We start from the raw sequence: 22,584 nt of genomic DNA on the forward strand, positions 1-22,584 counted from the left end.
TGGTGTATACATTTTATTACATTTTATCCTAAACAAAGCCATATAAACTCTCCTCCCAAACAGATTCACTTCCTATTCAATGCTCACATGATTAAGAAAATAAGTCATTTGTTCCCAAACACGAACCCGTCCATATGCATACATTCTACATGTTAACCATTAAGACATGCTTCCTACCTTTCACCATGGAAGCATTTGGTGATAAACAGTGGCGTATTAGGCAAAAGAGCACCATGATATATATTTTTAATAAGAAAAGGATAAGCCAAGTGCAAGAACAGATAAATACACATCTGTGTAATTTTGTAACATATATAAGCCTGAGATAATTTGCTGTGCATTGCCTTCGTTATTAACCTTTGCATGCCTTCAGCTGGTTTAAAGTGAAAGAACGTCCTTTAAAATAATAGTAATAATAACAAAAACAAAACAAGATCACTTGTGTTTTACAGACTGCTGTGTGATATTAAGGCTGGATGGGTCTTTGCATATTGTGTGTTGAATAGCTGGAATTTAAACTTCCCTGAACAGAACACAGCAGAGATTATTATTATACAGTATAAATACATTATACAGTATAAATACCATCTGTTTTGGCATTTTCTAGCAAGATATTCAAGTGTAGATTAGCTGGACATGACAGCATGCTGACAGAGCTTTGGTGTTATGGAGTGGATAAAAGCTGCAAGGGAAGAAAACTTAAAGCCATAAGGTACATATGCCATATACATACAAACAGTATACATGAATATGTTAAATGTAAACTGGATATATTAAATATTGGCTGTGGAGGAGGCAGTGAAGATATAGTGTGTCTGTATAGATGGACGGACAGACATGCAGACAGATCCTATCAGGCGTCTATGTGAATGTGAGGCCAGCCTCGTTGTACACTTTAAAGACTTTCTCGATGGCGTTGACGTAGGCCGCTGTCCGCAGATCAAGCCCCAGGTTGTACTTATTGGCCGTGCGCATAATTTGCTGGGAATAAAAAGTACAAAACGGAATATTACAGACTCAACTACGGCAAATCATTCATGCCACTGTCAAACAAAAAAATGCAAATACAATTTTTTGTGAAATATTCATCAGAATTACTGTGAAAAAACATCTTAAGCTTTTACAGCATGGGTGTCAAACATAAATGCCATGGGCTGGGGCATGAGTCTGATCTAATTCAGCACACCAAATGAATTTACAATCCGTGTGATACAGAAGAATTGTCTTGCGAACCGTAATTGAATCGAATGACTTGAAATATAACTAGTCTCCATTATTCCACTAGGGGGCAAAATATAGCAATAAACTCTGGGACATTCAATTCAATTCTGTTTTTAAATTTGTATAGCGCTTTTAACAATGGACATTGTCAAAGCAGTTTCACAGAAATATATACATTCAGGATATAAATTTATCCCTAATGAGCAAGCCAGAGGAAAAAATCTCAGAGACAACATGAAGAAACCTTGACAGGACAAACTAAAAAATGTGCTGCTAAAAAAAAAAAAAAATTCCATGTCATTTTTTTCTCAATTTATTTGTAATGTCACACTCCACAGTAGTGGTTAATGGCTCATAAAGTAGACACTCAGGGCTTTAAGAATTGTCAGTTTTTCATAAGCATTTCTTATTCTTATTCTTTATTGTTTATATATATATATATATATATATATATATATATATAAATACCTAGTAGGCTAGGTTTAAATGTTATAATTTTGTCAAAAAAAAAAGCTTTAGTTGTCCATTTGTTCTCTGTACCAATGTTACTGTTGAGAGGTATGAATTGTTTGCCCAGCAGGGGGTTCACACCCCTCACATCGCCCTGCTCACCAGCAGCTAAACACAGTCACAATATTCTACACACAGAAATCCAACAGCGTCCCGACTAATCTTATAACAGAATTGAGGCAATAACATTATTTGTTTGTTTATACTGATTGAAAATGTCCAATAAGTCGATTTTTAGTGTTCTGCTAGAAAGGGGTTAAGGGCTTCACAGAAACGGGGTGAACGCTCATGCAATCACAACTTCTATGTATAATTCCAGCAAAAAGTCAACGTCAGAGCACTTACAGTATTTAAGGCACTGAAGACATTTAAGTGGAATTGCTGATGTGTTATTGGTCTACTAAACTGATTTTTTTGTTCAGCCCACTCGGACTAAGAGTAATGTGGCCCACTACCTAAAACGAGTTTGACATCCCTGTTTTATAAATGTTCCCATCAGAAAATGTGTAGTTCTAAATGTTTACACCGCTTTCTTTTTACATTCAATTGAAGTTGGAATGGCATAAAAATGTGCTTTAAAAGGAAATACATAGCCAGGAACTAATATAATTAGGATGTCGAAAGCAGGCAGCATTATTGCATTAAATAAATGTACTAACCCTGGCAGAGCGCTCCATGGTGTAGGCCAGTCCGGAGTGCACAATGTCCTTCTCAGACGCTCCCTGTAACCAGACCACAGTGAAGGAAAACTTTTAAAGCCTGAAGGCTTGACCGAAATAAACATAAGACATACGTAGGCTAATTCTCAGTGCGGACACAGCATTATTTTTTAAACATTTTATCAAATAATATCATTGGATATTATGAATATAATATCAGTTAGATTCAGTATAAACCCTTTCTTTTTCCCCCTCAACTGGACATTCACTTTGCCTCTCATCAGTTTTAATGGATATTTTGACTAACCCTTTCCTTAACATTTACATACCTAATTTCAAACTTACTTTCACATTCACACATTTTTATTAATTAGCATCAATCATCTAGAATAACTTAAAGTCCCTGATCATGTATCATGTAACCATGCACTCTAATAGCTATGCAGAGTTCATATACATTTTTGTAGTGTTACAGGGTCCAGATATCATGATTTTCATGTGAAAGCCATGAAATTTAAAATCACATCTGATCAAATTAAATCAAATGTCAGTGAAAATGTCAATTGATTGACCATGCTATGTTTTTATATATATATATATATATATATATATATATATATATATATATATATATATATATATATTTTATTATAATTTTTTTGTTTTTATATTTTATATATTATAATATTTCTTTGTTTAAAGTATCTGCATGTTCTTACCCAATATCCCTAAATTAGTAAGTGTAATTCTGACAAGTTACAAAGATTCAAGGATCTTGGATCCTGCTATATATTAAGTTCAGAATTATGGTATACTGACCACACTTTAATCTGTATATTAAGAACACAGAATGAGTGTGTTTGTGCACTCACAGAAATCCTTTCTTGAAATTCAGAGGTTGGGACCACGGGAATGGCGCCACCATGCTTTCCAAACTTCCTCTCCAGACTCTCCTGCACCGACACTGCAGAGAAACGTATTAATCAAATGTTAGTCCTTCCTTTAAAACATCACTGCAGTTCATTCACCAAGTCAAACCAGAAAAAAAAAACAAAATTATATATTAGATTAATTAATACAACCTTTGCTAGGTCATTTTTAAGCTCATTCACACAAATCAGGTTTATATTAATGCATTTGTTTAAAATTAATTTTAATAACTAAATCACAGATATGGTGAAATGGTGTATTTAACATTTATGGAAGGGGTCTCCAGTTGTGACAGTCAGTAAGTTTTCCACCAGGGGTAAAGTCTTCAGGACTGAGCACTTTACACTATTTTAAAGAAGTTCAATAGAAAGTGAGTGAATGACTGTGTATAGCGTCCATAATGTAAGTGATACCAGAAACCTGTTGGCCAATGTGGTACAAGAGGAATAACACATTCTGAGGTGTGCTGTAATATTTGTGGGTGGGGGTGGCGGGGGGGGGAGGAAAATCAACAACAGCTGAAGCAAAAAGCTTTTCAGCTAAAGCTGCTCAAAAAACACCAAACAGTTTCACAGAGCCGGACATTTGAAACGCTAAAATACAAAGACTGAGCTTTTGAAACAGCACGCAGCTTGTTCCCAGCACCACCAGTAAAAGTACTTCAAGTTCTTTGGAGCAGGTCAATGACTGTACTGGGACACTTCATATTTTATTGCAGTACAGAGAATGCCAAAATGAAGGAAGTTCATATCTGCCTACTTTTTCTGAAAGGGCTCTGGCATGTGACCACTGTTTGAGTGAAGGTAAGTCTGCCAGTGTACCTGAAATTTTGGGACAGTTTTAAAGGGGTCATTTTTAAAAATCATACAAAATTTGCACCCGGTCTCTGACCCTCTGACTGAAACGATTGTTTTTTTTTTTGCCCTTTACCTTCAAGACGTCAATGTAACCACCCACTGCTACGATTGGCTAACATCTAACAGTAGGTGTCGAGGTCACAAATCCTGCCACATCCAAACGAGCAGTTTGTAGTGCTTGGTTAAATAAATGCTCGTTTTGTACTGAAGAGGACGCATTAAGCTATGAAACTTGCAGGACATTTTAATAGTACGATGACCTCTTGTATTTCAAAAGATCAAGGACACTTTTATTTCTCATGTCATGACCCCTTTAATGTGCACGTATATTTTTGTGTAGGTATTGCACACATCAGATTCCAATTCGATTAAAAGATGCACAACAAATATTCAGTGGTGTTTAGCCTTAAAAGAGTGGGATTATCCTTGTCCTATAAGAAAGGGTTAACAAATATTAAACAGCACTGCACATACTGAGGAGATGGTAGTTTGAGTCTCTCTCATATTTGAAGGTCAGTCTGCCATAGCTGACATGGTTCAGGTTCTTCAGCCACTCAAAGTAGGAGACGGTCACACCACCAGCATTCAGGTACATGTCCTATTCAAGACAATGGTATAAAACGTTACTTTCCTGCCAAATGCTGTGAGCATAATAGTTTAATCCATGAAAAAAAAAGGGTCCAGCTACTCAGGTTTGGAACGTGTACAAATTCATCCTGCTCATTCTTAAACCTTCTCTCCATGAAATAAAGTTCACCAAAGTGCTTAACCAATGAGATTCTTTCACATTTTTGTGTGTGTGCGCAAATCCATATTTGAGCAAGCCAAATCTTGAAAGCATAACAAATTTGACTGAGAGTAGATGGAAACATTTGTGTTGACTAAACTATTGTACTCTTGACCTTGGAAGGAAAGTAATAACATGATTGCCAAACCCTGTTCCTGAGATTAGGAGTGTATATAGCATAAATCTCACTCAATATACTTAAACCAGTAAATGTAGATGATCATGATGGGCAGATCTTCCAGGAGCAATGTTAAGCACAACACAATCAAAACAGAATGTAAAATGTACTCTTATGATCTAAACATTAATTATTAAATGAACAACAGACTTACAGGAATCACCATAATATTCCTTTCAAGGAATATCCTATCAGCTTCGGGGGTGGTTGGGCCGTTGGCTCCCTCAGCAACGATCTGTAACAACAGGGGCCATTTTATTTATCTATATTACACTATTCATACAGTTCATTTGCTCAAATCACTGTAGCCTTATAATTAATTCAAGACAAACACTTAAATGTTATAAAAAATGGGAATTTAAAAACATTTACCCTGGTCACTATACAACACTAAAATAACAGCACAGCTGTGGTGAATTGACCTCTGACCTTAGCCTTGATCTTGGTGGCATTCGTCTTGGTAAGTTGCTTCTCACTAGCAGCAGGAATCAAAATGTCACATTCGGCCTCCAAGATGTTGCCCTCATAGGGTGTTGCCTTGGGAAAGCCGACAATTGTACCATTTGCCTGAAGACAGATAGAAAAACGTTCATAACAGAAAGAGGATATGGTAACGCTCACATTGCTGAACTTATACAGGACATCTGTACAGTAGAGGACCGGATGCAAAAGCATATTTTACTGCACATTTCACTGCTGAAAACTCACACACACACCCGAGTGAATGATCTCAAGAAATGAAAGATGATTCAGTTGAGACTCACCAGCTTATAGTCTTCCAACTCCTTGGGGTCAATGCCATTAGGGTTCCAGATGCTTCCATCCCACTCTGCTACTCCAATACACTTTGCCCCGTAGCGGTGCAGGTAACGCATGGAGTGCAGGCCCACATTACCAAAACCCTAAAGCAGAAACACACAGTACACCAGACTCCTACATAACACATATTAACAAACAAATACCAATCTACTGTCATTACAAGCACCGTCCAGATAGGTTCCTGTTTCCCTGCGCTAATACAATGGCTTCTGTTCAATTATATCAGAAATGTTGAATCGGATATATTAAAGCAGAAACAAAAAGTACACTGAAGTGCATCATATATAATATCAGACTACATTGTCCTAATCTCAAAATCAATAATGCGTACTACTTTTAGTCCTCAAACGTTTGGAAAAAACATTCTCCCTGCCTGTGAAAGTCTGTCCAAGGAAAATAAGCATTACAGACATCAACATAGTTCAATAATGCCACCTTGTGGACAAACAATCTCAATCTCCATCATGACAAACAAGATGATTTTATGACTAGAGAGAGACCACAATCTTTTAAAATAATAAATAAATAAATAAATAAATAAATAAATAAATAAAAACCTACCAAGGAACTCATTCTATTGGCTGGGATTACAGCAAACTATGTTCAGCAAACGGATGCTCTCTAATGAGCTAGTAAAAGGTATGCCGTAAAGCAGGAAGCAATAATGGGATCAAACAAACATCCTAGCCAAAAAAAAAACAACCCACAACTGTCAATGTGTGGAGTGGCATTAAATGCAAGCTTTGATTAGATTTATGAATACACTACTTACACCTCTGCTTTTTAACTGAGAGTGTAGTGATGAGGAAAGAACTGCGAATGCATGCCACACAGCCTCATACCTGAATAATGAAGGTCTTGTCTCCAACACCAGGAGTCAACCCTAGCTGACTCATGTAGGAAGATTCATTGACAAAGTTCTCGATGCCATGGAAAACTCCTCGCCCGGTGGCTGAAATTCGCCCATGGATGCCACCCTGGCTAATGGGCTTCCCCGTCACGCACGCATGGGCATTGATGTCCTGGATGATTATCGAATCCGGAAAAAAAATAATTTAATAAAAGAACAATAAGTGTGTCACAAAAGGCAGAATACAAAGCTTTGCTGTGATAGTAAGGCATTTGCAAACACATACAACTGTAAATCAGATAAAACTCCACATAACCCAAAGCAGTCTTACATCTTAGCCACAAAAAGGCTGTTGAACAGTGCAGATGCTCTGAATCATAATCACATGCTAGTCACAATTGTAGTTTTTTTTTTTTAAGAAACATTTGTGTAGTTTTGCGTTTGATAATCATTTAAAGATTTTTCACTTCCTGTGCTATGTGCAGTGCCAACAGAAAACAAAGACAGGCTTAACCCCCAGACCACAAGCTGAGAGCAGGAGCCATACAACTCTACAGGTATTTGCAGGAGGGTGATTCTACGATTGTTGTGCATTTCTGTTCCACTAATAGTACATTTACAAATATGTATGTGAAGCAAAAGACACAGGTAAAATGTCCTTCACTACAACCAACTGCATATTTTTCAAATAAATAACAAATATGAATAAAATCTCTATAGCACTCAGAAAACAGCCTTTTCCATGACTCCATAATAAGTTATGAAAAATGTGCATTTTACTATTCCACAACATTCACTCAATCCTATTACACGAACATGTTCAGCCCTATGAAATATTTAGAATATTTCACAAGTCACATGTTCAAGAGGAAGTTGCATCATCCAAATTCCCTGAAGATCTCAGGAAGAAGAAAATCAAGTTCTCTCATTCCTTTTTCTTTAGTTTCAGTGATTATTGTGATGTTGATTGACTGATAAGGACACTTTTTAATTTTAACCAAATTATTGGTGAAAAAAATTACATTAAGTAAAACGTTACAAATGTCCTTAATGTGTTTATGCTATTAGCATGGATGCTAATTTAAACATAGTTTTTCTATTTGCTAATTCTAACCCCCACCCCCCACAAAAAAAGAGCACAATGCAGCCTTTTTTAGTAAAGATACTCAAACCTAGAGATAGAAACATATTGAGAGAGCAAGAGAGAAGGTAAGCGAGATATAGAGAGCGAGAAAGAGGGTACTTCCCCAAGCATTTCCCGGAATGTGACAACGTGAGAAGTGTGATGCTGTGTATATATTTATCAGCGATTTCAGATTGAGTGACTATATGTACACTCACCCTGCACTTTAATAGGAACACATGTGTTCCTGCACATTCATGCAGTTATCAAATCAGCCAAACAGGTGAAGAGCTTCATTTAATGTTCACATCAACCGTCAGAATGAAGAAAACTGTGATAGCTCTGACTTTGCAATGTTGGTACCAGATGGGCTGGTTTGAGTATTTCAGAAACTGCTGATATTCTGGGAATTTCACACACACAAGTCTCTATACAGAATGGCACAAAATAACAAGAAACATTCTGTGAGTGGAGGGTCTGCAGGACTGAAACACTTTGTTGATGAGAGATCAGAGGAGAATGAGCAGACTCACCATAACTGAACAGTTGAAGACTGGAAAAAGACCAGGTGACTCCCCCCTAATCTTCACTTGTCCAGATTCAATGAGCCTGTGCCTTTCCAAGCCACTGCAAGGTTTGATGTTTTGTGTATGTTGAGATGCTTTTCTGCTCTCCACAGTTGTAAAGAGTGATTATATGAGTCACTGTACCCTTCCTGGCAGCTCGAACCAATCTGGCCATTTTCCTCTGACTTGTCTCATCAACAACAAGGTGTTTCTACCCACAGAATGTTTTTTTTTTGCATCATTCTAGTGTGTGTAAAAATCCCAGGAGATCAGCAGTTCATGAAATACTCAAACCAGATCATGCCATAATCACAGATATCAGACTTTTTCTTCATTCTGATGTTTGATGTAAACATTAACTGATGCGCTTGACCTGTATCTGCATGATTTCTGCATTGTGCTGCTGCCACATGATTGGCTGATAAGAAAACTGCATGAATGTGCATAATAAAGTGGACGTTGAGTGTATGTTGGTGCAAACTGCGGTGAATACCAAAGAGAAAAGCTTGAGAAAAAGCAATAGCATCTCAGACATGACAAAAAGTAAAAAATTATATATATAAACATAAATAAGGTTACAGTAATGGGTAAATATGTATTAAAACTGTCGTATAGGGTTGTGGTGAACATATATTTTGAATTATTTATTGATATTTGTAGTGGAGACATAATTTGAATAATTATTGGAGTTCCCTTCTGAACCCAATTCCTCTCAAGCCAGCTCTTTCAGCTTCCTATGCCAGCTCTTTCAGCTCCTCTCTCTCTCTCTCTCTCTCTCTCGCTCAAACCTGCCTCCTGAGTCTTCACTCCCTTGCATACAGTGCCATTACATACAGTAATGTCAGTGCAGTCTCATAAGAGCTAGGTTATAAAAATGAGCACCTGGTGAAGAAGGGGGTGGAAGAGATGTACATTATGTACTGGACACTCGGTGGACACTCACTTTGCTAAGCTGCTGAGCAATGACAAATATGGTCCAATTTGACCTGGTATATTTACACACTGCTACAGTATGATTTTCTTTCTGGGAATTGCTGCACTGTAGCAATTTCTTTTTAAATTGCTGATGTACTGCTTTCCCTTGTCTAAGGTAAAGGGTGGAGTGTGTATATACACAGTTTTACAGTAACCACCAGGCACTTGGAGTGAAAAAGGTAGACACTAGAAAATTGACATGCACCCTTTCTTTCGTCCAATTCTAGGAAAAAGATGATACGTACAGTACAGACACGCAAGTAGTAAGAAAGTATGCATGTAAACTTTTCTAGTGTCTACGTCTTGACTAACACGGATGAACAGCTTCTCCCCCCCAAACTGTCCGGCAGTTACATCAAAAGCCTTTATATATTATGTATGTGCATTCCAGTTTCTACCATAACAGGCTTGACAGGTTTGTTTGAACGTGCCTGGGCTGACTGGTGCAGGAGAGAAAACAACGTTATCTGCACTCAATCTTGGGGCAACCATGGACATTCAACTGTACTTTTCCTCTTACACTGTTATACCGACACGCTCATGACGATTGCCCCTTTACAACATCAGAAGGATTCCTCCATTTCTATCCACATAAGCCACAGTCCCTTGTCATTTTGAGACTGGACTACTGCAACTCGTTCCTGGCAGGTCTGCCTCCGAGTGCCATTTGACCTTTGCAACTGATCCAGAATGCAGCTGTGTGACCACATTACCACATTGCTACGTTCCCTCCACTGTCTTTCTGTAGCTGCCCACATCAGATTTAAAACACTGATGCTTGACCTCAAAGCACTCATCACACCCTGCACTGCAGCTCACTCTCTTCGACACTGCTCGACTGGTCCCACCATCCATCAGGATATAAGGAAGGCATGCATCAAGACTTTGACAGATTGGCAGGTCTGTGTGTGGCTTTAAACCCTATGGTATATTCCACATTACAAGGGAACATGTTCATTCATATCTAAAGGAAGCAACTACTGCAATCCAATTTCCCAAATACTCAATCGTCTTTAAAATTTCTATACTTTATATTTACACGGATGTTATCTGGAATTCTCTCAAAGTTCCTACTCGGTCTAGCTAAAAAGCATGGGGGGGGGGGGAAAAGAGGTGCAGTTTTTATTGTACTTTCTCCACTACTCTAATACCAGAATTCAGAGTTCAAGCTGCAAAGATTGTTGCTGCTGTAAATTAGTGGGACAATGCAGCAGTAGCGCAAAAAGTATTTTAAATAAATATGGCACTGGTAAGCATTGCAATAGGGGAAAAAAGTTCACATTGGACACAATGGACAAAAAAATAACTCAATCAACTGCAAGAGTGAGAAAGTGCTACCGTTTATGTGCTACTGTTAACCTATGACCCTTAATGATTGTGCAGCTGATTTGAGACCCATTATCAGCTAAGCTAACAGAATAACCCTCTTACCTTATCTTAAAATTTATTTAGCAGGACTGTTAACTCACATGGTGACCCATGGTGTTGGCGTACGTGTCAGCAATCCAAGACATTTCCCTCTCGCCAGTGCTCATGTCGGGAGCAGGGACATCAATGCCGGGCCCTGAGACAGAAGCAAAACTGTTTTTTGTTTTGTTTTAAATGGCACCAAACTGGACAGTGGTATACCAACTATTGGACACATACAGACGATAGTGCTGGCTGCATTTGAAATTACAGGGTTATATTAATGCTTTTGTTAATGTTAATGCCTATGTAATATGTTATCCGTGGTTCCATATATGGCACACACTCTGCAACCCCTTATGTCAGTTTCTGTCTAGGAATTAGGTAAACTTGGGATTTGGACCAAAAACCTCACCAAAAAGTGCAGAATCTCTTAAAATACACCTGTAAATAGTTTCTCACCACATTCAAGCTGTAGTTTCAGGCAGCAGTTATCAGGCTAATGTATGGAGTTATTTTAAGACCATTCCTCTGACTGTTGAGGTAATGGGGGAAATAAATTAGACATGGTCATTTCCCAGTGTGGGCGAGTCCAAAGAAAGAAAGAAAGAAAGAAAGAAAGAGTGAGAGAGACTCAACTCATAGGCAAAAACATCATGATCAAGTTCTCACCAATAAACCCCTTCTTAGCCAGCTCAATGGTGAACCGTCTTGTTATTTTCTCCAGCTCATTGTCCTGCGAGAACAAAGCAAAAAGAAAATGTGCAACAGTGTTCACCTGGAAGCAATTTATAGAAAGATTCTTTAAAATACAAAGCATAGCAATAAAATTTGCAGGACAAAAGGAACACACCAGTGTGTTAGGGTGGCAGCCTCAGTATTGTACCACAGCACTAGGGCTGGGCAATATGACAAAAATATCACATCACGATACTTGAGGACATGATGCGCATCACGATATATAGTTTAGCTAACAAACTCTCTGCAAAACAATAGTAATTTTTTTTTTTTAAATGTTAAACTGACACTGATGATATCTTTCTCTAATGCCTACAAAGGCAAAGAAGATTAAAATAAAAAACACATCACCTCAAATCAAAGGCATCCATTCACTACCACTTAATTAGTAATTCTTAAAAACGTAAAAAACACATCCACATACCAACGATATCTCAGAAAAGTGAATCGTGTAATCATTTATCACGATATCAATATTATATCGATATTTCGCCCAGCACCTACACAGCATTGTTTAATTCTAGAGCTGATTGCTCTTAAAAGTGTTGATTAATTATCTATAACAGCAGCTCTGACAATAGTGCCAGGTGCAAGACAAATCACAGGTCTATATTAATGCAGTCTTTCTAATATGTTATCGTTTCTATAGTAAAAGTTTATGTAGGTACAGCAGACAATAGTAAACATTAAAACTGTGTTGTAATCTAAGAAAAACATGAAAACAGTGATATGATGATTTCTGTTGGGAAATATTTATTGAACATAGAAGGAGTCTCCAGGATCAGCACTTTCTAATTCAGGTTTTTAGAACAGATGACTTTTGTAATTTCTGGTTTCACTATAGCATGACAGCATGCATTCCTCTCTTAACTTCAGGGCATTGTTAGTTTCTTCATTTCCAGCTCAGAAATTAGCTCCAACTCCATTTGGAACAGAGCTTCTCAACTTTGGTTTTTTCACTTAAGGGGAGGGGTCGGCTTGGAGGAAAGGGAAACGCATGCAGCAAGGGGCTCTAAAATGGCAAACAGCTGCTTTAGCCTTTAATTCTATGCATTAGGAACTCGCTGGATTACTCACAGAATAATTCTTGGTGTTGATCTTCAGCCCAGCTTTCGCTCCTCCAAAAGGTACATCTGTGGACAGGATAGTTTATTAGAAATATTTCTACATACAAATGATTTTTATACAGATAGACAGAAAACCACTCACCAACAACAGCACATTTGTACGTCATCAAGGAAGCCAAAGCTTTCACTTCGTCAACAGACACTTCTGTGCTGTAACGGATACCTGCAAGTAAATGCAGATGCAAAAACTATGAATAAGTGATGGACTTCTTTGCACATTGTATATTTACAGTCTACACCAAGCACTTAAATGAGCACTCATTTTAAAAATCCACTGACTTTCTTGTTGTCTAGCAAAGTTTTAACTTCTAAAACCCTGACGTATTTGTATTAGTGGGAGGATGTTTTTGATCGAGACTACATAGCTCTGGAAAAGAGAGTGTCTGCTAAATCCTGGAAATGAAAATGTACCAACAGATTTGAAATTCTTGCTTTATTTCTCAGCAATCCATAAACCAATCAGCTCATTTCAAAAAGTAACAAACAAGAAACGGTCATCCTGGAAACAAAGGGCGATGTCTTGCAATTCCAATCCGATCCTTACAAACACACTGCCTCTGTGGTTATGTGATTAGTCATACAGGAAAAAAGACTGACTTCTCAACACATTCCAAACAAAGTCTTTACGATCTACATTCTGCAACGAAAACAGATCACTAAATAAAACCAAAATATAGGTTGAAAAGTATTTTTAGGCAGTATATTTCTTTAAAAAAAAAAAAAAAGAAGATCTAAAACAGTTGTTAAAAACAAGTAAAGTGAATGAGGTATGATTATGGGCAAAGTAGGCAGAGAAACAGTCGACATGATGACTCACTCCCTCCGCTCTTCAGCAAAAAAAAAGAGAAAAATCAGGGAAGGTCTGGACTTGGGTGGGGCTCAGAAAAAGTAAATACCCCAGACTTCCCTTCAGCGAAAAAGTTTGTTACAGTTCTGACATAAGGACTATAATTTTCTAGTTTTATACTTAGATTTTATATTTAACATTTTTGTTGCTGATTAATTAATTGGTGAGAAAAGCATGGCATTACATAATAGAGCAACTGATGACTAATATGTCATGTTATAGTAATCAGTCTGAATCTACAGTAATCATAGTAATAGAAGTCTGGCTGAATTAGTAAGGAGGGGGGGTGTAAGGGGGTGCTAGATGTCCTGCTTTTCAGTTCATTGGTGTAAAGAAAAAATTTGGGGGGGGGGGGGCCCTAAATCTCACTCAAAGTGAGATTATGGCCACAGCATATAAACACAGCAGGCAAACAAAGATGCCCATCAGCAATTAACCAGGGACTCGTCAATACTATCGACACCGCTTTAATTACATGGCAGACATTCAGCATGTCCTGGTCCTGCCCAGTAATTTCTGCTGAATCTCTACTTTATCTTTTGCCACAGGAGCAATCATAGTCATTAGTATTATAAAAAAAAATAATACTGCCATTAAAATTGAGACACTGTCTCCTCCCAAGTAAGCAAGAGTGAAAAAATAAAATACAAAAACAATCATATATTGGATTAGTGCAAATCTGAGCACAAAAAGAAAGTACTAAGGTTTAGCACATTGAAAGTGGCTAATGTGTACTGTATCACAGGAAGCAGTCTTTCCTTCATCCAAGATTAGCCAAGCGAGGCTGGTGCACATAGCCATTAATGCCAAGTTTAATGCAGCCTTTGTCCCTAAATGTAAGCAGCATAATATGATACTGCCAAGCAGGCAAAAAAGTGCAAATCAGAAAGACTTAAAGGCTGATTAATATATTAACCAGTGTTACAGAAAAGCTATTGAGAGTTCAAGAGTTGTAATCATCACAATTACAAGAGCAGATGAAAAAGTATGTTAAGCAGGCTTAATCATCTATGCTTAGCCACTGAACTAACATTTGACACAAAATAAAGGCAGAAGTCCTGCAGGACCAGTTTGTACTTGGGACACTCATTGTTCCATGACATTTTCATCCAAGTGTCAAAACTACATGAACCCGCACATTAGAAAAGTAGACTCTGAGGAACCCAATTTAAAACGGAGATTAAAAGTTATAGACAACATGCACTCACAGCTTTCAGAAAACAGCAACACACCTCAGCAAAGACAGAGCCACATGGACAATGGTTAAAAAAAAATGCCTGCAGTTAGTGATTCAGAATTCTGTCGACTATAAAGCCATAGTGCGATGCAAGAGTGCATGTTGTGCAGTCTCAGGATGCCCTTAAGCCTGTATTACCTTCTGCCTTTTGTCAAACAGATGTGCCCGAGTCCACACTAGCACAATCATCATTCTTTATTAAGTATTGTATGTTCCTATCATGCCCTGCGGTCAGTTGGCACCCCATCCAGGGTGTCTCCCGCCTTGTGCCCCACGTTCCCTGGGATAGACTCCAGGCTCCCCTGCGACCCTGTGTAGGATAAGCAGTAGGGAAAATGGATGGATGTTCCAATCATATTTAATACGGATATGTTACTGATGCCGTGGTTCCTCTCACCCACCACATGAGCCCTGCTGTGATCACTGCATGTAATAATCTCACCCAGATGCTACGGAGAGCTGCACTTCCTTGTTGCATGCCACCTAAACCTTATGTCTTATGCAAACATTCATAATGAAACTTTCACTGACGGTGTTCTCATACACAACATCCGGTATATTTTCTATACAATCAGTACCATTCATCTTTCTTTTTTGTGGCCTTAGTACTAGGACGCTGTAATTCACATCAAGCTTAATATCAAAATCTCACTATCCTGCATTGCACAGAGGAGGACAGATTCCCACCTGATTCCCTAAAACTTCTATAAAAATAAAGATTTTCTGTTCCAAAATCAGTCAACAATAAACTTCAGGTATTTATTTGCCAATGTATACAACTTCAAATGCTGACTAATGTAAACTGGCTCAAAGTGACTAAGGCAATTTGTTCAAATGTCCACAGTCCTGTGCTGGATACCTAATGTGTCCTAAAAGCAATCATTCAGATATAGCTGTGTGAAGCATTCAAAGAGGATATAATTCACAGAGATATATAGATATAGATAGAGAGATAGACAGATCTTTCTCTCTCTCCCTCATATTAAATATATATATCAAAGTAGGTTCTACCAAAAACAGATACATTCACATGACTAATGACAGTATTTGTAGTTGAAATATAAAAGATAAAAAAAGTTAATTAATTTTCCACACACACTGGCAAAGCAATGACTACTTTAAAACAACAACGGAAAAAAAAACCCAGAGCAGTGAAATATTCACAGATTGTGGGTTTGGGCTGACTGGTCTGAATTTTCATGCATTGACATTATCTGCATTTATGTTTCTCTGCCTAGGCTCCAAACAATCATGCTTCATTCTCATTCATTTTCAGTGCTTGGACACCTAATTTCTGAAAAGGCCTATACTCTGCCATTCAGTTAGTCAGTAAAGCTGTATAAATAATAATAATAATAATAATAATAATAATAATAATAATTTTTTAAAAATCCCACTTAAAAATCACACGATTGTGCAGGCATATCCATGGCATTTGTACTGGAATGGTCTTTGAAGAAAAAAAAAAACCAAAACTTTCATTTCACTTTCATTCATGTCTGAAACATTTTAAAACAGGAAACTGACACTTAACTCTGAGTTCATTAAACTGTATAACGTATACAAAGAGCATTCCCTCACATTGTACATCTCTTGTTTGTTTGGTTACTAATACAGAAGCCTTACTTTGCTATATTATATATATATATATATATATATATATATATATATATATATATATATATATATATATACACACACATACACACACACACACAAACACATATATACATACACATACTTTTCTTTCCATTCCTTTATCCCCTGAATTTATTTTGGTGACTCTTACTTCTAATGTGTGGCTTTAATAAAACATGGTGAGACGGGAAGAAATGCAAAAAGATAGTAATTTTGTGGCAAGTAACTTCTCTATAGTATATTTCGCTAGCTAATGTGTAAATAACCATGACATGACATTATAAAGGCGCAGTGCATTAAAAAAAAGAAAAAGAAAAAAAAAAGAAAGCGTATTCAAATACGTTTTTCATCCAAGCGTGACCTGACTTTTACTGAGGCTCTCAATTCAACCCTGAAGCTCACGTTCGGTAGCTAGCTATTCCTGTTTAGCCGCCTAACTAGCTAACTTCTCCGCCTTGTGTTGTGTTAGTTAGCCGTTATGGTGCACTCCCAGCATGCTTATTTACCTCCCTTGCAGGGGGTCCTGTGCTGACTGTGCTGGGCTCGGTAGCCCTCAATCATCTCCCACTCGCCGTTGTCTCGCTTCAGGGGGAAATTCACGGCCAGGACGTGGTTGCAAGGCTTGATGATCTTAAGGATTCCGCGGACTCGGTGCCTCTTCTGCTCGGGCGTCTCTCTGGTCTTCAAGTCTTCCACGAGTTTGTCCTCGACGATAGCAGCGCCGCGGTCGAAGAAGCCCTCCACCATGCGGAAGAAGTTCGGGTCGTCGTCCTCTTTGCCCACGGCCTGGCTGTAGCGCCGCAGCCGCATGAGAGACGCCGAGGCCGGCAAAGTGGCGTCGCCGAGTCCCGAGGCCAGAGCGCTGGATCCCGCTCGGGTAAGGAGCTCTCCTAGATACCGGTGCATTTCTAAAACTGGCACGGGAAAAGTATGTTTAACCGAAAAAGGAGTTAGTAGTAGCTCTGTGTGTTACAGAACAGAGGAAAAAGCCCCGCTTCAGCCTCTGTGTTGTTCACTGAAGTGCCAGACACCATCTAAAGTCAGTGTTGGTAATTTGCTTAAAAAAGCAAAGCGAGCTGAATCCCCACCTCACACTGGGAGGTGCTCCCTGAGATTCCTTCTAAACAAAATATCTCCAGAACTTTTCTGACCAAAAGCTTTATAAATAGTAGTAAAATTCTACATTTATAAAGTTTCATGTAATTTGGATGAATTGATACAATCACGTCAACAAGACTTTCCCAGGAGTCTCACTCCATCTCTCAAGTCTAAATGTTTTCCCCTGCTTTGGGAGGAATGGTTTATTTCTGTATTATTTGCATGTTGTGTGAAGATTCGTGCAATAAATGGGGGGGGGGGGGGCAACTTTAATTCACTTATACTCCTTATTTATTTATTTATTTATTTTTTACTGAGGGCTGGAGACATGGTCGCCCAGGCAACATGCCACGCCCCTGTCAAAAGTGATTAACATAATGTCATAATGTATTACACTTGATGAAACACCAAAAGCAGGAATAAATACCTTTTGCACTCTGTTACATTGTTACACTGCTATAATTATAGGATTTTAAAGAGAGAGGAACCCAGTGCAGTCTTCTGCTCTGGTCTTCTGCTGTTACACTTCAAGTTTCAACGTTTTGTGCATGCTGAGATGCTTTTCTGCTCACCACAATTGTAAAGAGTGATTGAATGAGTTACTATATCCTTCCCAAAATAATCTCTGGCCAGTTTCCTTTGACCTCCCTTATTAACCAGGCATTTCCACCCACAGAACTGTCGCTCAATGTGTTTTGTTTTTTGCACAATTCTGTGTAAACTTTAGAGACTGTTGTGGGTGAAAATCCAAGGAGATCAGTAGTTTATGAAATACTCAAACCAGTCCATATGGCAACAACAACTATGCCATGTTGAAAGTCACAGAGATCACATTTTTCAGAATACCTGCTTTAATAGGTATATTAATTTATAAGTAATAAATGAATAGCCAGATAACAGCATTGCTATACCAGCATTATAGTTGCTCTGTTCTTTCATAAGGGGATTTGGTCAAAATATATTTCAGCACTTCAACGATGGTTTCAGTCAACATTTAAGAGCAATTCATAGAATCATTTATCAGCATTAGGCAACTGTTTCAGAGTGCACGACACATTCATTTTGGTTAACAAGTGTCAGAGAGCCTCCTCCTGTCCTTCTGTTTGGTTTAGTACTGGTGTGAATAACAATATTAAGTTCTTAAGCTCTCTGGACCCATCAGTAGATCTAGACTTACCTCACTTTTGTAACTATATACTGTCAGATTTTGAACAGCCTATATTTGGGCACTTTTACTTAAATGACCGTATTTTAAATACTTTAAATTTGGTAATCTAATCAATTAATAGGTATAAGTGAGTTGAAAAATGTTATAAATTACTATTTTATTATAACAGTGTAGATTTAATGTACTCAGAAAAGGCCAGAATTTGTCACTCTAATTAGGCACTTTTAATTTTACAGTTAAAAATAGGACTGTCTATGAGTCCTTTACCTAGCGATCATTTAGAGTCTCATCTGACAGTGACCAGTTAATATGTTCAACAAAGATTACGGTGTCATTAGTTTCTGTGTTCTGTATCATTCTGTTTGGTCAGTGGCAATAAAAGTGATTAAACCATAATAAAACACAATAAATGTCCAGGTGTTCAAAACCACAAATGTTACTCTCCTATTAGTTTCACTGTAGTTACTGATTCATTTTAGTTGTTACTGAACAATCTGCTTTAAGATGAATAAATGACTTTAAGTTGTTCCATTTCTGTGTAGGTTTGTCAGTAAATGTGAACATACTATATAATTCTCAAAGATGTCATTGTCAAATTAGTCACTGAAATTGCAGAAACTTTTGAGACTTAAAATAATTATAATACAAAACAGTACAATTCTGATGATTCCACCTGGCCATCCCTGTCGAAAAAATAATGATGTTTTTACCCACTGGGTTTAGCCCAGAAACTATTTCAGACAACAGACAATATTATCTCATCTCTTATCATTTCATCTTTATAGCTTAAGCAGCTTTCATTTAAGCTTTTAAAAATGGTCTATTTTTATAGTCTTATTATAGTCTTAAGCAAGTAAGTATTATGGAAATGGTATGAAAATGTGTAAACAAAAAAGGGTGTGAAAATCCACAAGGGTTCTTGTAAGACACGAACCTTCAGCTAAGAAAAATTGTGAAACTGAATTTCAAGTCTCTAGAATCCACTAGTTTGAGAAATATACCATACATCAATGACGTTATAGAACATTATATCATATACCACAACGCTGCTGAATTCTTGAATCAGATTGGTCAGAAGGTGTTGCGTATTCTTTTTATAACAGCAGCTCAGACAGTAGTACTGGTTGCAAGACAAATCACAGGTTTATATTAATGTGCTTGATCTAATACGTCACTGTTTCAATAGCAATGGCTAATTCGCAAGTGGATGCTTCTCATAATAAAAGCTTAATAATAAACAGATTAGAAAATGTGGGGTTGTTTAACAAGGGAAAACGTATAATTGTTGATATGGTGAAGTATTCTGTAAGGTGACTGAATTTTTGGAAGGAGTCTCCAGTGTCAGTGCTTTATAACAGTCAGAAGTATAGCTGTTTGTTTAGGTTTTCTGCAGTGAGAAAGTCTAAGGATGGAGGACATTACTGCAAGTAATCCAGGCAGCAAGTGTCTATCCGACCTTTTGCCAGGAGGCCAGAGAGGGGTGTATGTCTTTTGCTCAGCTCATGTGTTTATGTGTTTATTACAGCTATGTGCTGTATAGCTGCCGGTTAAAAAAAAAACAGCTACTGAAGTCACTGACAGTTCAGTTGCCTTAATATGTGCAAGAAACTAAGAGCAACTCAACATTTGGAATGGGTCTCTGAGTCTCAACATCATCTCATTAGCATTCACAGGTATTAGTCATATAATATTGAATCTACCTTAACAGTAATAAGGTATTGTCATTTTGTAGATATGTGATAAATCATTGAAAGTATGGGAGGGACACACAACTGGGTTCTCCTTCTTAGAAAGGTGACATATTTCTCTGACCTATATGAGCGAAATCCTCTATGGTTGGTTGTAATAAAAGTCCAAAAAAATGAAGTGGAGGAAATTTCTGGAAAAGGAAATGTATAACTACAGAGCCCTGTCCTGAGGAGTACACCAGGGGTTGGCAGTGACAGATCTGAGAGCACCATAACCAGTGTCTAGCACTGAGCAGTGCCATCTGGACAGATAATAACACCACAAATTATATTTGATGTTATTTTGAAGTGATCTATATATTGTCCAGTCTCTAATATGTAACTTTTTCATCTACTGAGGATGGTACCACATAAAAACCATGAAGATGGTTTTGGACAAGGTTTCTTCCTCATATCGTCTCAGGGAGTTTTTCCTTACCACCATCGCCTCTAGTTTGCTCACTAGGGATACATTTATAAATTAAAAATGTATATCCTGAATTTATATATTTCTGTAAAGCTGCTTTGTGACAATTGAATTGATGCTCTTCTGGGAAAATTTTGTTTACTTAAACTAGACATGTTTACTCAACAAATCGAACAAAATGCTGTGTTTACACTGGCCTTCTGCAACTTCACTTCTGAAAGTCACATGTGAAACCTGTGAAGTGTGTTTATCTCCCAGGCTAACTGTGTCTGCATACTGTCTCTCCTCCCTCTTCTACTTTCATGCAATAAATCATCTGCACACTCAAAGTACTGCCACTCTGTTCAGTTATTGGCTCACATGCAGCCAACACCCAGTGTCTGGTTGGCCATATTATGGGAAGTTACAGTTTTACTTCTCACTAAAGGGAAAGGAATACATACAAAGAATGTGTTTGGTAAAAGTTACCAGCTGTGGGGTTCTACAGATATTGTTCTAAAGCTATAGGCTAATTCAGCACTCTTCACTCTTTGGCCTGTTTGGAATGCATGTGAATGTATAACAATAGTCTAAAACGATTTTTTTAAATTATTATAAACATCTAAAGGTAACACAGAACCAACAGTGCTAGTTTCTAATTTGGCTGATAATGCAGCAGACGTCATTAACAGCATATGCACTTGAAAAAAGTAGTTTTTAAAAGGGAATATATTGCAGTACTTGTGCCTGATCATGTCAGAACAGGATCAGAGAGTAAACATATTTTAATCAATTATGTTTTTTTAATTATCCTTCCAAAATACAGTCAGATCATTGCTATGGTGACCAATTGGTAGCTACTAACAATAGCATCCTTGTGTTATCAGTCACATGCTCACGCATCATGGATATGGCGAAAAAAGCAGCTGACTTTGCTGTAAGCAAATGTGATGGGGCAGAAGAAGATGCTAAAAAGCAAGGGAGGTGTCATTTCTGTTTCTGCAATATGTTGGCCTGTCATTCTCAAAATTAAACCCATATATATATATAACTTTCAGTCCATACAGGATTTTGTGGTGTTTTTTGGTGATTGTTGCGGCCAAAAATGCTTGATTTTGTTGCGGCTTTTTAAAAAATTTGCGATGCAATGTTCAGAGTTTTTTTTGTGTGTTTTTTTTTTTATGGTAAAGTACTTGAATTGGCAAAATTGCAATTGCACGGAATCTTTCACAGTGATGTTTGCTGGTAAATGAGATCTTTGAACTATACTAATGCTAACTATACTATACATGAATCAAAGAGTGCTTTGGCTGAATGGGCGTTGTGATTATGTCACATGACGCGCCTTGACCCAAATCTGCAGAAAATCTGCTGTAATTTTGAAAAATTGCAAATTCAGAATATCTTGGATGTTACTTGATTTTGCATCAATGTGTGTGGTCGCAAAATTGTGGCGATTTGTTTTTGATAAACCTGTGTGGTGTTTGCAATTGTTTGATATACATAAGAGCAGAGTATTTTTGTGAAACCTTTGGACAAAAGATCAAAAGGTTAAACAATAAAGACAATTATTCACAGCCTTCTTTACTCATATTTACCAAGGGTGCCAATATCGTACTGTGGTCACCTTTATGTTTCTGGGAACTCTTCTACCCTTCTAAGCAGACTTCTCTGCTTTTTTTAATTCCTAACATATGTCGTAACCCTAGTCCAAGT

The 22,584-nt window shown here is 37.6% G+C and overlaps 2 protein-coding genes across 6 annotated transcripts in view; one reads left to right on the forward strand and one right to left on the reverse strand.

Annotated features, from left to right (window-relative positions):
• glud1a (glutamate dehydrogenase 1a) lies at nt 1-17,583 on the reverse strand. The gene is made up of 13 exons (XM_053621798.1): nt 16,976-17,583; nt 12,830-12,910; nt 12,698-12,753; nt 11,555-11,618; nt 10,945-11,039; nt 6,804-6,983; nt 5,907-6,044; nt 5,572-5,709; nt 5,297-5,377; nt 4,652-4,775; nt 3,263-3,354; nt 2,391-2,453; nt 1-981 (listed from the first exon to the last, which is right to left on the reverse strand). Exons 1-13 carry the CDS (start codon nt 17,373-17,375, stop codon nt 862-864), a joined length of 1,632 nt encoding a protein of 543 aa, XP_053477773.1. The 5' UTR covers nt 17,376-17,583; the 3' UTR covers nt 1-861.
• The window catches only part of shld2 (shieldin complex subunit 2), a 14,566-nt gene continuing 9,188 nt past the window's right edge, over nt 17,207-22,584 (forward strand). For 4 of the 5 annotated variants that reach the window (XM_053621788.1, XM_053621790.1, XM_053621791.1 and 1 more), the window contains exon 1: nt 17,207-17,346. The gene's annotated coding sequence lies outside the window, so the exon portion shown is untranslated. The remainder of the gene's footprint in view (nt 17,347-22,584) is intronic. The other variant, XM_053621789.1, reaches the window with a different exon arrangement.

The sequence above is a fragment of the Ictalurus furcatus genome, chromosome 3, assembly GCF_023375685.1.
Source record: "Ictalurus furcatus strain D&B chromosome 3, Billie_1.0, whole genome shotgun sequence".
Lineage (NCBI taxonomy): Eukaryota > Metazoa > Chordata > Actinopteri > Siluriformes > Ictaluridae > Ictalurus > Ictalurus furcatus.

Excerpts from the sequence above, each read along its gene's own strand:
- glud1a (XM_053621798.1), bottom strand. The coding sequence starts at position 17,375 with ATGCACCGGTATCTAGGAGAGCTCCTTACCCGAGCGGGATCCAGCGCT. Across the intron at positions 11,619-12,697 it reads TCAACACCAAGAATTATTCT|GACAATGAGCTGGAGAAAAT; the intron begins GTGAGTAATCCA and ends TTGTTCTCGCAG. Across the intron at positions 2,454-3,262 it reads AATTTCAAGAAAGGATTTCT|GGAGCGTCTGAGAAGGACAT; the intron begins GTGAGTGCACAA and ends GTCTGGTTACAG.